At 32.2% G+C, this 19,584-nt stretch overlaps 1 protein-coding gene across 5 annotated transcripts in view; it reads right to left on the bottom strand.

Moving 5' to 3' along the window:
• The window catches only part of siz (Brefeldin-resistant Arf-GEF family protein schizo), an 84,345-nt gene that overhangs the window by 17,263 nt on the left and 47,498 nt on the right, over positions 1-19,584 (bottom strand). Inside the window, exons 1-2 of one of the 5 annotated variants that reach the window (XM_029311243.2) lie at positions 19,230-19,438; positions 877-1,291 (exon numbers count right to left, since the gene is read on the bottom strand). The exons of 2 other annotated variants lie outside the window; for them this stretch is intronic. In XM_029311243.2, coding sequence (XP_029167076.1) covers positions 877-1,082 — 206 coding nt within the window. In that variant the 5' untranslated portion in view covers positions 1,083-1,291; positions 19,230-19,438. Of the gene's footprint in view, positions 1-876; positions 1,292-4,294; positions 4,665-18,809; positions 18,995-19,229; positions 19,439-19,584 lie in introns of those variants that run through there. 2 more of the 5 variants (XM_085486440.1, XM_029311244.2) reach the window with 2 other exon arrangements.

Below are 19,584 nucleotides of genomic sequence, written 5' to 3'. Positions count from 1 at the left end.
TAAATTTATATTTATATTACAGAGCCTTGTTAAAACTCTTATATTTGATACACGCTGGCTTAAAAAATGCGTTTGTTTACCAACATTAATATATATAACAGAGAAAAGTATAGAATCGAAAGGATCTGAATAGCTCAGCTGGAAGAGCAGTCGCCCGGCAAGTGAAAGGTCTCGGGTTCGATTCCCGATTCAGCGATTTTCGGATCTATATTTTTCTCTTGCATTCATTTATTTATTTTCCGTAGGGGGGTTAAAGGGGTATTGAAATTAAATCTCAAAATATGAGATTATTTCATATTTAAAATCTTGGCCGTGTCCAAGTAAAAATTTGGTGCCTTGTGCACCGGTATTTAATTCTAACGAAAAATTATTTAGTTTCGTTAGGATAACGCATTGTCATCCGCGATTTGGCTCTTGTTGCCCGTCTTATACGTTAAATTTAAAATTAACATACTTTTAATATAAAAATTAACAAAAAATATGTTAATTTTAGATTTTATCATCCCCACTTATCAATATTTTCTTCCCGTAAATTTTAATAGATAAATCTTGTCACTAATAAAGCAGAACATATTTATTGTGTAAAATTAAAAATAGATGCACATTGTGTTATTTTTACATTTTTCTCATCTGTTTTAATAATTTAACATTTAAGGTCAACTAACAAAACAGTAATATTTAAAATTAACACATAAATGTGTTAAATATCTTGAAGAAAACAAATTTTTCTACTGTGTTGTCACGTTGTTGACAGTCGAATGCGCAGCACGTGAATTGCTATATCGGCCATCTGTCATCGGGCGGTTCGAACATGTCGTTGGCGTTTTATCGATGCGATTAAATAAAAATGATAAATATATATATGTATGTATATACCGATTGATGAACGACGTCGGCGTGGAGTAACCCAACTGAAGACGCGACCTGACGACCCTCTCCTGGACGGTCACCATCCTCGAGCTTCGCGAACTTTGGTGCACTCTGGTAGTACGTATTAGTTGATAACAGTGATGCTGGCTCTGGGGTGAACAGACCGTCACCCTGTCGCTGCGTGGCTCGATCATCGTGTTCGCGATGATCATCACTGTTCATCACGAGAATTCTCGCCGTTCTTCCGAGGAATCAGTCGCGAACTCATGATCGTCATCATTTCCTCACGTTCTCCACGTCGCGGAGTTTAACTCTCGATTCGCAAATAAGTTATAACGGCGGCATTCTTTGGTCGACTGGCAAGTGCCGAAGGAATCACGTTATATAGAGAGGATACACGTTCGATGGGTATCCAACGGATCTATAAATTTGATAAAAGCGGAGGACGACCCATTATATACCTGCGTCAATATTTACGGCGCGCAAATCGAAGAGAATTTTCAATTTAAAAGCGCAATATTTTCGCCCATCAAATGTCAATACTTCACGGAAAAAAGAATTAGCTATACCATAGATAAATTTTAGCTGTCCATATATTACAACCTGAAATTTAGTTATCATGCATGCCTAAATTTTAGCTATGCACGGAGAGAATTTTCTCTTAGAATTTACCCTGAAAATCATGGACAATATGGTATTGGAAAAATTTTATAAGAATTTCTCTGATTAATATTTATTACAATAAAAAATATTAAGTAACATCCCCTGTAAGAAAAAGACGAGAAAAATATTGGTCCGAAAGTCGGCCGAATCGGGAAAAAATATTAATGTGTACAAGTTTATTGTGGTAGATATTACTATTTTTATTGTGGTAAATATTAATATAATATTACCATGATTTTCAGGGTGAATTCTAAGAGAAAATTCTCTGTGTGGTAACTAATATTTTTTAACCATAGTTTAACGGAGAATGTTATAGCTAAAAAATATTAATTTCATGTGTAATGGACAGCTAAAATTTAGCTATGGTAGCTAATTTTTTTCCGTGTTAAGAAAAACGTGCGTCATGGTAAATTAATATGACAAATCTGAAATATCTATCTAATTTTGTTCTCGAGTTATATAATGTCGTAAAAGTTTAATAGGATAATTTGATATTTTAGCAAATATATATGTAGATGACATTTGTATAAATCGATCCTTATTAATGTAATAATTCAAATCTAAATTCGATTCCCGAGCATAGAGACGAGCTTAAATTTCACCTGAATTTAGCTTCAAAGTTGGACGTTAAGTAATTGGGTTAACTATTGCTGAGCTACTCTCTGGCGATCAATAGTGTCGTATTTTCACTCGTCCGTCTTTTCCGGTTGATTCATGGGCAATCGTTAAAACTTTCTAACGATATACTCTTAATTAATACATGCGTAACCACATATGTGTATCACAATGCGATATCTACGTACGATATATTCTCGTTGCTGTTAATGATTTCTCTTCAATGAAAGTATCATTATATATTTATACTTTCATGCAATATGCAAAATGCGTTATATGTAGATATACATAGTAATTTTTTTAATATTACAGTATTTGTCCATTCAAGTTTTCTATACGCATTCATTTCTATACTTTTTATACACCGAGAGAATTTTCTCTTAGAATTTACCCTGAAAATCATCTGTAATCGTGGGACAATAAGATATTGGAAGAATTTTACTATTTACCACAATAAAAAATATTAATATGTACATAGTAAAATTAATCGAACCTATCTTATTCTGTAGATATTAATATTTTCTAGTGTGATAAATATAATCAGAGAAACTCTAATAAAATTCTTCCAATACCATATTGTTCCATGATTACCACACTGAAAAAATTTATTAAATTCGAATAAATATTTATTTCAATACTGCCAAATAAATTATTTATTTGAAACAATATTGATGTGAAAATATTTATCTGATATGAGAAAATCCTTTTCAAAACAAAGAAATATTTATTTGTTTCAAAAAAATGATTTATTAGGCAGTATTGAAATAAATATTTATTGATTTAGCCATTTATTTTAGTGCATAATTTTCAGAATAAATTCTAAGGGAAAAAAATTCTCTGCGTAATAATATTGTACGATACTTGGAGGAAAAAACATAGATTCGAAATGTGGAGTGTAATAGAATAATATCGTTTGTATTATGATCTCGATATTGTTATGGTAACAGAATTGATAAACAATCGATTTTAATAATCCATTTGTTGTTTGGTGTTTATCGAACTCGGCGAGTGCGAAGCAGATTTTGCGAAATCGAATGAAATAAATTTCCGGGAAATTAACGCGCGCAATTAGTTTATGTGCTTGGCGACGAATACCGTTTGGTTTGTCTCTTGCTGCTTCGTATCGGGGACGCACGTACGAAAAAGTCAAAGACAGCGAATAATAATGAGCACACAGAAATCTTTCGTGCACGAATGAGACCGCGTTCGCGAAACGTCTTTAAGGTTACATGTGTCATATTTCGAAGGTAATGACAAAATTATGATAACTCAACAAAATTATAGAAATTTTCACATTATGAGAATAACAATGTTATATATAGCAATCAAATTCTTTTTTTTTTTTTATCAAAGTGCTTTAAGTGTTTAGAATGATTTATGCACATATTTGTAGCAATTCATAACTTAATCTCTTTTTTTTGTAAATAAATGAAATTGACTGGAATTTGAAATTATGCCTCTCTTTGCTGTAGAAATATATATTTTTTATATATTTATGATATCTATAATATATTTATATTATATTTGATATATTAATATTTTTTACATATATAGAGCATGTCCAAGATTTTCAAAAATATCCTCGAGAGTCCAATTATAATAATAAGAATCAATAGCAAACAATATTAAAATATACTATTAATTAAAAAACATGTTATTATAAATATAATTTTAATTCAGTCACTTTTTGCAGGGACTGTACAGTTCATACAATCTTAAATAATGTGACGCAAAATAATGTGATACAAAAATATTCTTGGTAATGCAATTTGCAACGATCCCTTTTTGCTTCTCGCTTTCGTACGGCACAAAATTCTCATTTCCTGTTAAAGTCGCGGAAAAAAAGAGTAAGCAAAACTGACGAAATATCGATTCAAAAAGAAGAAATGCGCGAGCAACTTTTTAATACACTTATCAAATTAATCCGAGAAGGCGGACGAGGTGATTTAAAACTCGCTGAACGCCGCGCATCGAATTAAATCGGCATTTTACGGAAGAGATCGATGACACTGCGCGCACTTTTCACATATTTATCGCGATTTAATTTCACGACAGACAGGCTCCGGCGAACAATGGGGCTCCTCCATACATCGAAAGCACATTTCCCCGATTGCGCAAAAGAGGAAAAAAAGAACAATAAAAATACCTCCAGGACGAGCCGGTGCGCGCGTTGATTCACGATCATCAACTACGCCCGTTCTGCTTTGCCGTTAGCTTCGATACCATAATGGAACTGTCAAAGTCGAATGAAAGGTGGGGCGGCGCGGCCTCCCACCGGCGTACACATTGTTACGCTCGTCTCGATTCTCGATTCCGAGCTAACGCTCGGAAATACAGGTCAATTCACGCTTTGACCATCGTATAGCGCGCCATTATAATCCGGATAGATATAATAAATTTTTGAAAAATCTGCGTTAAGGGATGCTGACCATGACTGTTTCACCGACTTTGAGTTCAAGGACTTTTCTTTTTATTGGCTACACAGATTGAAAAATCCACAATTAAAATACTGATAATAATAAACGGGAAGCGCTGAATTTCGTATAAAAAAATAATAAAATTTAAAAAATTACAGTTTTTTTATCGACCTCTTGCATCAGCTCACAACAATACTTATTTAATATAAAAGTTCTGCAGTTTATTTGTGCATAAAATATGGTGCTCCCAAAAGAGATGACATGAAAGAATAATACAGAAGTAATAAAAATGAAATTAAAAGTCTGGAGGATTTTTCAATCTGTATATTCAATAAAAAGTAAACCTAACCTAACTTAAAGTCGGTAAAACAGAACTACGACAGCAACCCTTTAAGGGCATGCTGACCATAAATGTTTTACCAACTTTGAGTTGAAGGGCTTTTCTTTTTATTAGCTATACAAATTGAAAAATCCTTTTCCACAATTGAAGTACTGATAATAATGAACAGGGAGCGCTGAATTTCGTATAAAAAAAATAATAAAATTTAAAAAATTACAGTTTTTTAATCGGCTCATAACAATACTTATTTAATACAAAAGTTCTGCCGATTATTTGTGCATAAAATATGGTGCTCCCAAAAGAGATGACAGAAGTGATAAAAATTAGATTAAAAGCCTGTATCAAAAGATTCGTGCTTGAATTAATTATGTATACCATATGTATATTTGCGTGCGGAATCGATGTCGAGACATAAAACAGCAAAAATTAGTTGCCAGACAGCGCTCCCCATTCATTATTATCAGTACTTTCATTGTGGAGGATTTTTCAATCTGTATATTCAATAAAAAGTGAACCTAACAAAGTAAAAGAAGAACAACAGCAGCATCCCCTTAAAATTCTTATTCCGTAGGATCAGGTCGTTGCACCGTCATGGGAGATTCATTTTAATGCGCGCCGAAAAAAGAGATCCGATCGATTTTCAACGCGCACAAAAGACATTTCCAATCACTATTATGCTTTCACATCGGGGTTTCAAATTTAACCCTTCGTGCTTAAATTTCGTGGGACAGAAATTTCGATAGGTTCACATCAAAAGCTCGAAAATATACGGACAGAATTTACGCGTAGAATTTATTCTGAAAACCATTGTATAATATGGTATTGGAAAAATTTTCTAAGAGTTCCTCTGATTAATATACCACAATAAAAATATCAAAATTTACATAGTAAAATTAATCGAACATATTTTATATCTTATTGTGGTAAATATTAATCAGAGCGAAATTCATAAAATTCTTCCTATACTATACTGTCTCATGATTACCATGATTTTCATAAATTCTAAGACAAAATTATCTCTGTATAATATATAATATAATTAATATATATTATAATATGATATAAAATTATATCTCTCATATCTAATATATGTATATGTATCATATATCTAAAAAATGTCAAAGAAAAAATTGAGAAAAATTGTTTCGCAGATGTCTCGTGCGTTGTCTAATTACAGAGTACTCGAGAGACAAATTCAGATAATAAAAAGAAGAGCAGAAGTAAAAGACAGATACGAAACAGAATGCAGTGCAAAAAGAAAATACGATATATATGTCGCGTCTGCATTTCTCGCATAATTTTTATAGGTCGCCGATACGTTTATATATGTACGTTCGACAAACCGATAGATTTATTCCTCTTTAAATCGCACCGCTGAACTGTGGATAGAAAAATAATGGCGCGTATACAGATACGTTCGCCTGTACTTTCACGTATGGTAATGTCGCGCGATGTGGATTTTGCGATGCAATACACGGTGACAGTTTCAACGAGTACGCGCGTTCCAGTTTTTTTAATTTTTGCACCATCTGGGCAAACTTCTGCGGGCTGTTGTTTCTCTCTCTTTCTCTTTTTCTCCCTTTCTGAGCCTATAAAAAACCCGCGTGCAAAATACACTCCACGTAACAGAGGAGAAATGAAAATATCCGCGATCTCTCAGCTGACGCATCTATTTTTAAAAGTTATGTCAGTCAAAGAAGTCCATTTGAGATTTTATTAAAAAATTCGAAATAATTTATGTTATACATTCGACTGTTTTCAATTATGTCAAGCCTCGAAATTCATGATAATTGTTTAATAATATGTCAAACCCTTTTTTACATAAAAATGATTATATCGAAATTCTCGAAGCCGCATCGTAAAGATGTATTTCAACTTCGTAGTCACTAATTATTCTCGAAAAAACATGTCGATAGAATCAATTCGACGAAATCGCTGATGTTGCTAATCATTCTATTTTTTTTTTTGCCATAATTCTTTTTAGCACCTCGAGTTTTCTTCGCACGCATGAGTAAAAAACGCGCGAGAAAAATAAAATTGAGCAAAGGTTCTGCATTTCGGAGCCGGCCTTGTCTCTCCTTCTCGCGGCGATGCAGATGATATAGGAACAAACACATTGAGATGCTCAATTCGCCTGTGGCAAAAGTAAAAGTTAACGATCAGGAGAAAGCTTCGGTCGAGCGTACACCTTCTGCCGGCTAGATGCGGGCGACTGTGAGAGACTGGTCTAGGCGAATCCGAGTGGCAAAGGTTAAGAGTGATTTCTGCTGTGAGACCATTCGCGAGCGAGCGAGTTGGCGAAAAGACATATATATATAATTGCTTAAGAACATAACATATAGATATGTACACTGAAAAAAAGTTATTAAATTAATAAATTTTTTATTTCAATACTGCCTAATAAATCATTTATTTCCAACTTTGAAAAGGATTTTCTTAAAACAAATATTTTTCACAGCAAATCAATATTATTAGTTTCAAATAAATGATTTTATAGACGGTATTGAAATAAATATTGAATTCGAATTCAATAAATTTTTTTGGAGTGTACATAATATATATTTTATTTATAACATATAAAATATAACATATATAATAATATACAGAAAGAATTTTCTCTTAGAATTTACCCTGAAAATCATGGTAATCGTGGGACAATGTATTATACTAAAAGAATTTTATAAGAGTTTTTTATTGATCTCTGATTAATATTTATCACAATAAAAAAATATTAATAATCTATAGATATTAATACCTTTTTAATATTATTTTTCTTAAAGCCACAATCTCCACTTGATTCCTCTCGACCAATAGAGCCAAACGCGATGTTATTGCGATAATTATGAAGGAAAGAACATTTTTGGAAAGGAATTTGAATCCTATGGTTGGGATCTCAGAAATTCCCCCTGTTCCTTCTCTTAACATCCCCTGTAAAGAAATAGGCGAGAAAAATATTGGTCCGAAAGTCGGCTGAATCGGGACTCGAACCCGAGCGGATCCTTCATAATTATCGCAATAACATCGCGTTTGGCTCTATTGGTCGAGAGGAATCAAGTGGAGATTGTGGCTTTAAAAATTAAAAGAGCTGACTAAATAAGTATTCGCATTATTATTATTTTTCTTATTATAGTTATACCATAATATAAGATATAAAACAGATTCGATTAATTTTACTATGTACATATTAATATTTTTTATCGTAGTAAATATTAATCAGAGAAAACTCTTATAAAATTCTTCCAATGCCGCATATTGTCATGATTATCATGATTTTCAAGGTAAATTTTAAGAGAAAATTCTCTCCGTATATATTATATACATGTAATATATAATATATGACGTATAATAATATATATTATACATTATAAATAAAATATATAATATATATAATAAATATATGTTATGTTCCTAAGAAAATAATGAAAATAATTATATAATTATATATAAATATATATATATATATATGTATATATATAAATAATGCATAACAGAAAATAAAATAATAAATAAAAATAAATAAAAAAATGTATAACAATATAAAATATGTATGTAAAGCTGAGCGAAAGCGACTTCGCGAAACGGGAATGAAAAGGATTCGCGACTTTTTTCTTGCATCAAGGATCCAAAAGTGGCACTCGAGCGGGTCACTAGGTTCGATTTCGCGAACCGGGCCATTTTTATCAATTTCAAGAGTCCTGTAACGGACTACATGTAATAACGGCGTTCACAGGTTTACTTCGGTGAAACGTCACACTCTAATAATAAGTTCGTCGGCATACTATCGGGTAATAAGTTGCGCGCACGCGAGTCACGAAAGCCGCGATATTATTCTCTTTTTTCCTATTCTCGTATTATATAGGTATCTACTTTTCTCGTTTCCTAATGACACGGTATTTCCGAGACCGGAGTGTGAGATAAATAGCGGGAAAACACTATACTCTATCTGTAACGTGGAGGTTGAGAGTGGATTTCCATGCAAGTGATGTAATACTGTGAAATTTGCACACTATTAAAACAAAACAAAAGTGTTTTTATATCCAGCTGTATGTATGTACATAAATATACTGCGCATTTAATTTTGTTCAAAGATTATCTTACTCATAAGTGCAGTAATCTAAATTTCAAATCTTTATGACGTAGCAGAAAAATATATAAATATACATATTCTTTTATTATTTATTCATATCTATATAAAATATTCTGAGAATAAAGAAACATAAGAATAAATTCTTTTTTCCCATTAGAGAAATATTTAACTTTATCATTTTAAATTTATATCTATATTAAAGTTTGACATTAAGGGAATGCTGACCATGACTGTCTTACTGACTTTGAGTTCAAGGGTTTTTCTTTTTATTGGCTATACAGATTGAAAAATCCTTCTCCATAATTAAAATATTGATAATAATGAACGGAGAGCGCTTAATTTCGTATAAAAAATAATAAAAGTTAAAAAACTACAGTTTTTTATCGGCCTCTTGCCTCAGCTCATGACAATACTTATTTAATACAAAAGTTCTGCAGTTTATTTGTGCACAAAATATGGCGCTCCCAATAGAGATGACATGAAAGAATAATGACATGACAGAAGTAATAAAAATGAGATTAAAAGTCTGGAGGATTTTTCAATCTGTATATTCAATAAAAAGTGAATCTAACCTTAACTTAAAGTCGGTGAAACAGAACAACGGCAGCATCCCCTTAAACGTATGCAAAATATTTCCGACCCATTATTAAATTTTTCACAATAGCACTGCTATGCAAACTATTTTTATAATCCACTAAATGTCGAGAGGTATTTTTATTCCTCCCGAGATCGAATAAATTTCATCTCACGCGGTGTCAATCAATAATACGCGAGATTTTTCTCACTCTCTCTCTCGTTCTCAAATTTTCAAACACTCTCATCGAGAAAGCTTCGACATCAGCGCCTTTCCATATAAATGTACGTAGTTGATAAATTTTATTTGATTTTACTACACGCGCCCGCGAGTTCTCGTTTGACTAAACGCGGGCGAAAATGTCCGGCTCGCGGATAACGGTTCGTATAAAACGCAAGCGTAGGAAATACATAGCCTCGCGCATTTTATTCGACATATACACATCTCGTCGGGAAAGAGAGAGATAAATTTATTTTCGCGAAATCCGTGCGGATCGGATACTTTCGGGAAAATGCATCAAGACGTTCGAGTTGAATAATAAAATAGATAGCGAACGCGGGCTATCCATTTCTGCAGTAAGACTTTTCCTCGTGCGAGATATACGAGATACTTTTCTGAGGTAGTTCAGAGATGCATAAAAAATATTTTCGCCGAATATTTTTAAACAATTTAACGTCGCAAAAATTAATAAATAAATATATCTGCAAATCCGCGTAAATTTTGAATTGCATTTTGCGGTATCATTTTTTTAATACACGGAGAGAATTTTCCATTAGAATTTATCCTATAAAAATCATGGAATTGGAAGAATTTTATTTCTGAGTAATATTTACTACACTGAAAAAAATTATTAAATTAAAAAATATTCGTAGATATTTGAGAATCGCCAGACAGAATTTAAAAAAGTAAAACTCTTCTCTCGACCGTACTAGCAAATATTATTTATAAAATCACAACGTTTCGACCCTTCTTTGAGTCCTTATCAAGTGATCTAGATATACATAGAGAAGAAATACAGTACAGAGATTAATACAATAAAAAAAAATTACTTTACTTAACAATATTACAAAATAATAAAAAGAAGCAAAACATACTTGTGAAATTAAAATAAAATTATAATTTTAAGATGTCAAGAACGAATATAGTGTCGGTTTGACAACACGTCAAGACTCTTAGACGAGTTATGAGAGATGAGTAAAAAATATTCATTTCAATACTGTCTAATAAATTACTTATTTGAAACAAATAAGTATTTATGTTTTGGAAATAATTTTCTTATATCAAATAAATATTTTTTACATCAAATCAAATATTATTAGTTTCAAATAAATGATTATTAATACGTACGTAGTAAAATTAATCGTACATATTTTATATTGTATCTTTAATATTTTTTATTGTGATAAATATTAATCATGATTAATTATCGATTCCCATAATTTCAGGGTAAATTTTAAGAGAAAATTCTCTCTGTGTACACTAAAAAAAAATTTTGTTAACTTGACTAAACTTTTCAACTAAATTATTAACATGTTATATTTAATTTAAATATTTGTATAGGTTCAATTAACAAAATAATATTTCGTTGAAAGGTTTAGTCAAGTTAACAAATTTTTATTCAGTGTAGCGAAATAATTGATTCTCGATTTTAAATTTTATTCACCGTCAAATTCGTCTGGCTACATACTTTCTATATGCAAAATAATGAGAAATATGCATACATTTCGGCTCGGGAGAGAGAAGCCAAGTGTAAAAAGCGCGACTTCTCGTAGTCGAAAGTCGAGAGATCCCGTAACTCGCGGAAGGCAGTGTTTCTTGCATTTTTCAAAGCACATCGCTCGAAAGCGCGCGCCGGGTTCGATTATCCCGATATCATTGTACCCGAGTCTCTCACGCGAAAAAGGCGGATTCGCGCTCCCACACACGAACGTACGTGCATATGCAACATTCTCTCCTCGTGGGCAACTAGATATCGCTGCGAATGGTATTAACGGTACCGGTAATGCTATTTGTACTATGTGTCCGTGCTCCACGTGCTCGCTTATATGCGTGTGCATATAAGATGCTGTGTTTAACACAGTTATCGCGTTATACAGTTCCCTGATATACATACATATGTACGTACACGGTGCTCATCCGAACGTGTTCGGACCTTTAAACCGATATTATTTCGAGAGCGACGTTCGCCAATCCGCTATATCTCGGTATTACGGCCCAATCCGCTATACCGGACCGACACGACTCCGGTCACGTCGGAGGAAGGTCAATCCGCGTCACGGATGCATAATTCTTCGTTCAACCGAAGGATTACACAGATATATTTTAATAAACTTGAGAAAAAAATAATTACGAAAACTGATATATTTTATAATTATTAATTGCAGAATTCTTCCTTTAACCGAAGAATTACACAAATATATTTTAATAGGGCTTGAAAGAAAAATAATAACGAAAATGCAGACCGATAAAAAATGTTGTTAAGTAACTCTAATCAAAGTATTAGATGTTTTTTTTATAAATAATTCTTCGTTTAACCGAAGGATTACACAGATAGATTTTAATAGGGCTTGAGAAAAATAATAACGAAAACTGATATATTTTATAATTATTAATTACAGAATTCTTCGTTTAACCGAAGAATTACACAAATATATTTTAATAAGGCTTGAGAAAAAAATAATAACGAAAACTATGATATAATTATTAATTACACAGACCGATAAAAATTGTGTTAAGTAGGTAACTCTAATCAAAGTATTAGATGTTTTTTATAAATAATTCTTCGTTTAACCAAAGAATTACACAGATATATTTTAATAGGGCTTGAGAAAAAAATAATAACTGAGATATTTTATAATTATTACACTAAAAAACGTTTATTGAATTCGAATAAGTATTTATTTCAATACTAATAATATTAATTTGATATGAAAAATATTTATTTGATATAAGAAAATCCTTTTCAAAACAAAATAAATATTTATTTATTTCAAATAAATGATTCTTTTGACAATATTCAAAGAAATATTCCTTAATTTAGTAATTTTTTTTCAGTGTAATTACACAAAATTCTACGTTTAACCGAAGAATTACACAGATATATATTTTAATAGGGCTTGAGAGAAAAATAATAATGCAGAACGAAAACAGGTATATTTTATGATTATTAGTTGCGCAGACCGACAAAAAAATATTGTGAAATAACTTTTAGTAGAGTTGATGTTTCTTATAGATTTTTTTTGCTACAAAAAATAATGCTACTATCCAAATTCATCACATCAGGTTTTAAAGTTATTTTGAATTTTAATATAGGAATTAAATTATTATAGATTTAAAGGAAAAAATATATAATAAATATATTCATTACCCAAAAACATTTTGTTTATTATAATTTATTATTATAAATTATTACTATAATTTATTACTATAACTTGACTTATTAAACCAAAAATTAAGAAGAAGCTATTTTCCCATAAAACTTGTTTGATCCTGAAAAAAATTTTTTTTGTCATTTCGAATCTATAAGAAATGCATATTTTGCTTAAAAGTACTTGGCAAAAATATTTATATTAGAGATAAATTAATATAATTGTCGCTCGTGTATTGAAAACAAAGTGATAAATATAAGGCCAACTTATCGAGCTGAATATTCGAGATGTTCAGTCAACTACCATTTATTACATGTATAAATTATAAAACTACAGTCATTATATTATATTAAAACTAACGCAAATTAACGCAAATTACAATCATTCTATAAACGTTTCGACCGCACGCGGTCTTCTTCAGTATAATTATTGAAAAATAAATTCTTACAATTCACATGATATCGAAATTTAATTATAGTTATTCAGAATCGAGAGTTTTTGAGCAATTAACGCGTGTTTCAATCCGTCCTGTCCAACAATGTTCGCCTCGATATGATCTCTGATTTTGTTCAGATCTCGGATGATTTCATCGTTAATATGCGAGAAATTAACCCGTACCGTAGGCGCTGCGATTAATAAGAAATTACCGATCAACGTATGTCCAAATTATAATATATATCCCCTACAATTGGTAGTATGCTTACCTATCATCGTTCTTCTTGACAATTTTGCTACTTATTAACAGTTATTAAGGATGACACTTAACAACAACAATACAGAAAGACAGCTCATTTTAAACTCTACTTGATCGGAGAGCGTGCGTGTTTATATATGATCTAATATCTATGTTTTACTCGTTAATGTCCTATTTGTCCTATTATTATTTATTGTTCGCTAATATATCCAAAATATCAAAATACGACTCGCTAAGTAACTCAGTATCTTTGTTTAAATTTAGTCCATTTTTTTGTTCCTTGATATGTAGCATCTCAGAAATGAGTCTTTTATAATAATTATTTTCGTTGTCCATGATCTTAACATTGTCCCAATTAAAAGTATGATGTTCATTTATTATGTGTTCAGAAATTACTGAATGTTTCGTTGAGTCCAACCTAATATTATTTTTATGTTCTTTTATTCGCGTCTGCAATTGCCTCTTTGTTTGGCCTACATAAGATGCATTACAATTATTGCAACTGATCTTATAAACCACATTCGAATTGCATGGATGTTTAGTTTTATCTTTCTGTGCTTTAATAATATTATCCAGTTTGTTGAGACATCTATACCCTACCATACAATTTTTATTTTTCACCGAGGAAACAATCATTTCTGAGACCCTATCTATATACGGAATGACAAAGAATTTTTTATTAACCGAGTCATTTCTTATACTTTTTGTTCTTTCTATGTTGGCCTGTCTCTCTAAAATGCTCCCCTTAGATATGATGTGTTCTATCCGATGATTAATTTTGTTAAAAATCAGATCAAGAGGGTAACCATTGCTTCTGAGTATATTAATAATTAACTCCAAATTTTTATTAAAAAATAGTGGATGTGATAGCAATAGACATCTGTCTACAAGGTTATATATTATTCCAATTTTGTGGCATAATGGGTGGTTTGAATAAAATGATAACGTCCTTCCTGAGAAGGTTTCTTTTTGATACCAGTCTATATATATTTTGTTATTAATAATTTTAAGTGATAAATCTAAGAAATTCAAGCTATGATTAACCTCTTGTTCGACCGTGAATTTAAGTCTTTCATGATAGTTGTTAAAATTATTCACAATCTGAGTCATATTAGTCATAGAGGTGGCCACTATTATGTCATCCACATAACGAAAATAAAACAAACATTCCAAATTCAACGCTTTGAGAACTGTATCCTCAAGATCTTGCATAACCAGGTCTGCAATAATTGGTGATAACGGTTGGTTAGAATCATAGTTTCATCGGTTGATACGGCTCTATACTCGCTGGCTTCGTTTTTACAAAACACCTTACGAACTAGCCTACCCAAAGCGAAAAGTCATATTAATAATAGTTTTGATTTGTACAGCATATTGTCTGGTAAAAAGATTGATGAGAATGATAGGATGTTTTCCTTGGATGTGGTGTCTTTGTTTACGAACGTTCCTCTGGATCTTGCGATTGACGGTATTAACGATAGATGGGATCACATTGGAATAAATACTAAAATACCGAAAAACGAATTTTTGGGGGGTATAAAATTCATATTGACTTCTACATATTTTACATTTGATGACATAATTTATAAACAGACGTTTGGGACCCCTATGGGGTCACCGTTATCACCAATTATTGCAGACCTGGTTATGCAAGATCTTGAGGATACAGTTCTCAAAGCGTTGAATTTGGAATGTTTGTTTTATTTTCGTTATGTGGATGACATAATAGTGGCCACCTCTATGACTAATATGACTCAGATTGTGAATAATTTTAACAACTATCATGAAAGACTTAAATTCACGGTCGAACAAGAGGTTAATCATAGCTTGAATTTCTTAGATTTATCACTTAAAATTATTAATAACAAAATATATATAGACTGGTATCAAAAAGAAACCTTCTCAGGAAGGACGTTATCATTTTATTCAAACCACCCATTATGCCACAAAATTGGAATAATATATAACCTTGTAGACAGATGTCTATTGCTATCACATCCACTATTTTTTAATAAAAATTTGGAGTTAATTATTAATATACTCAGAAGCAATGGTTACCCTCTTGATCTGATTTTTAACAAAATTAATCATCGGATAGAACACATCATATCTAAGGGGAGCATTTTAGAGAGACAGGCCAACATAGAAAGAACAAAAAGTATAAGAAATGACTCGGTTAATAAAAAATTCTTTGTCATTCCGTATATAGATAGGGTCTCAGAAATGATTGTTTCCTCGGTGAAAAATAAAAATTGTATGGTAGGGTATAGATGTCTCAACAAACTGGATAATATTATTAAAGCACAGAAAGATAAAACTAAACATCCATGCAATTCGAATGTGGTTTATAAGATCAGTTGCAATAATTGTAATGCATCTTATGTAGGCCAAACAAAGAGGCAATTGCAGACGCGAATAAAAGAACATAAAAATAATATTAGGTTGGACTCAACGAAACATTCAGTAATTTCTGAACACATAATAAATGAACATCATACTTTTAATTGGGACAATGTTAAGATCATGGACAACGAAAATAATTATTATAAAAGACTCATTTCTGAGATGCTACATATCAAGGAACAAAAAAATGGACTAAATTTAAACAAAGATACTGAGTTACTTAGCGAGTCGTATTTTGATATTTTGGATATATTAGCGAACAATAAATAATAATAGGACAAATAGGACATTAACGAGTAAAACATAGATATTAGATCATATATAAACACGCACGCTCTCCGATCAAGTAGAGTTTAAAATGAGCTGTCTTTCTGTATTGTTGTTGTTAAGTGTCATCCTTAATAACTGTTAATAAGTAGCAAAATTGTCAAGAAGAACGATGATAGGTAAGCATACTACCAATTGTAGGGGATATATATTATAATTTGGACATACGTTGATCGGTAATTTCTTATTAATCGCAGCGCCTACGGTACGGGTTAATTTCTCGCATATTAACGATGAAATCATCCGAGATCTGAACAAAATCAGAGATCATATCGAGGCGAACATTGTTGGACAGGACGGATTGAAACACGCGTTAATTGCTCAAAAACTCTCGATTCTGAATAACTATAATTAAATTTCGATATCATGTGAATTGTAAGAATTTATTTTTCAATAATTATACTGAAGAAGACCGCGTGCGGTCGAAACGTTTATAGAATGATTGTAATTTGCGTTAATTTGCGTTAGTTTTAATATAATATAATGACTGTAGTTTTATAATTTATACATGTAATAAATGGTAGTTGACTGAACATCTCGAATATTCAGCTCGATAAGTTGGCCTTATATTTATCACTTTGTTTTATATTAGAGTTACTTGATATTTTACATTTTATATAGAATAATTATTAATTATTAGAAAACTGGTGCGGTTTCTTGAGAAACAAAAACTACCATATAAGCTGAATATTTCTTCGTATTTTCTTTTATCTTTTCTTTTACTTTTAATTTAATTATACATAATTTTTATTTTTCCATGAAATTGTTTGCAAGTAAAACCGCGCATCACATATATAATTGATTAACTTTAAATGAAAATTCTCAAGGATATTGCGAAGCGGATTATCGTGTACAATTTATTATTTCTCTCTCCTTGACGAGGTATTATTCAATATAGTATAATCAATACACAGTCTCTATTTAGCGATGCAAAAATATTAACTTTACCGTCAACTTTTTCCGATGCAACGGTCATTAATTTAATCTGCGCGTGCATATATTACTCTCGCAATTGGTTTAGAATGGAAAATCATCGCAGCCGAAGGAGAGGATCCTCTCGTATATATTATACAGATGCGTTACGGATTATTCGGAGAGGACAGGAATACACGTCGTCCAAATTGCTTTCGAACATCAGGCGCCGCTTCGTGACGTACACGGCGTGAATTTAATACATATCATTATCGTAGCAGTTTAATATACACGTGACTGCCGCGATGGAGGCTCCACTTTGTCGAGACGACTCCGCTTTCATTTCGCTTCGGCGTCCGCGAATTTTCAATACTTTTAAAAGCCCCGGTTGGTTCGCCGACGCGAAAATCGACGCGAAAATCTCGCATTTTTGCGAGCTCATTTTTTTTTAATTTTTATATACTATTTTTAAATTATATATCTATTTTTTTATGTTATTATATTGAATTATATATATATATATATATAATTTTTTTATTTTATTATATTATATATTTATTTTATTTTTATATAGTAAATAGTATCTGCGTAATATTTATTTAAATTGACAGCGACATTTTTCTTCTCTTGATAAATATAGGAATAATCTGTAAATATTTATGTATATCGGATATAAATGAGCGGTTCTTTGCAAGATCTTGTTTTCACTTCTACCAGATTTTGTTTATCGATATTCGAGCAAAAGAAAACACTTTCTCTATTAGTTATCGCATTTTTGCGGATTATTGCTTATGGTTTATCACTCCTCGACTAAAATCATATAACATAAATACATCTAATAATTAATGTAAATTATTGAAATATGTATTCTACATTTTTTCATGCGCGCAATTTAATATTCTTGCTAATTTAATTTGAGGCCAAATACTAAATGTATTTACGTGGAAAAAACCTTTAAGTTAAATTTATTAATAAATATTCTATACGCTTTGCTGTTTAGTATCGCTATACTATTCTCAACTCGTTATTAATCCTCGGCGTTAAAAAATCTTCGCCAGAGATTTCTAATATACATATGGTGGAAATATCATCAGGCTTCAAAGATTATAAACTTTCTAAATATTTTCTATTTTCCTTCTCTTCGTTCGTGTTTATTCTATTCTCATAATTTTACCACACGTGACTCACTCTATTATATTCCTCATTCAAATAACCAAATTGCTTGAAATTCAGCCAGCTAGAGGAATCCTTTATTTCTCGTTTACACCGTTCTCACGGCCTTATCTAGTGTTCTTAATAGAATCGTTTTACACGAAACTCTTTCCTCTTTTTCATCGTCGCGCACTGACAGCGTGCGATTTTCAGAATGCAGTCGAGTGTAAATATCGTCGTGAAAGCCAACGGTCTCTGACAGTCCTACCATGATTTTCCGTTGCGTGTAAGTAATAATACGAGAAAAAGAGAGAGAGAGAGAGAGAGAGAGAGAGAGAGAGGACAAGGGTGCGTTTAATAGAAGACTTGGATCCTTTTGATCTTTACCTCGCTGATTACGCGGTTGCATTTATTCGATTTGAAAAAATAACAAAGTGCACCCAATTCTTTCTCCCTCGTATCTACGTAGAATTTTGCGCGACACTTATATTATATTCGTATAAAGGCCAACCGCAGTCGTAAATGACGGGTCGTCAATTTTAAGTGCGCGATGATTCAGCGCGCTTTTTAAGGCCTATCGATATACGTCGACTACCGATAAGGCGCACGTCCCCTTCGTTTATTCCACTGACATCATATCCCGTAAGTGAGTTCCGCCTGGTTAACCGTGAAGACAGCGGTAGCATCATGAATTCATTTAATATTCTACTTGGTTTACATATCTCCCGCGTATCCTTGGCACTGTCACACATTTATTTATTATTATTATATTTAATTATTATCGTGCGACTTAATTATTATCACTACCTGTCGGGAGAGAGAGGGAACTCGCGCACTCGCGACGAGGGAACTCGCGCACTCGCGACTGGGAAACTCGCGACAAGGAAAATCGCGGCTGGTCGCCGCGGATTTATTGTTACTCCTGGACCGCGAGAGCGGCGTCGGAGAAACGGTGAAACGCGGCGCTCTATCGCGCGGTTTCGGCTTGACTGAGCGCGCAAGTCGACGGCAAGCTGGATGTTCACGTCGGGACACCGTCGTCGAGCGGCTGACTTGTATGTATGTACCCCACCTCCGCGCGTGCTGACCGATAGATAGATAGACACGACGACGTGACGTGATGACGAGGACGACCGCGGCGACTTAGTTTCTCACAGAAACC

Source organism: Nylanderia fulva, unplaced genomic scaffold (genome assembly GCF_048542155.1).
Source record: "Nylanderia fulva isolate GAGA-0341 unplaced genomic scaffold, ASM4854215v1 Scaffold43, whole genome shotgun sequence".
Taxonomy (NCBI): domain Eukaryota; kingdom Metazoa; phylum Arthropoda; class Insecta; order Hymenoptera; family Formicidae; genus Nylanderia; species Nylanderia fulva.
The sequence above is the reverse complement of the archived record's forward strand: the minus strand, read 5'-3'. Positions and strand labels throughout refer to the sequence as shown.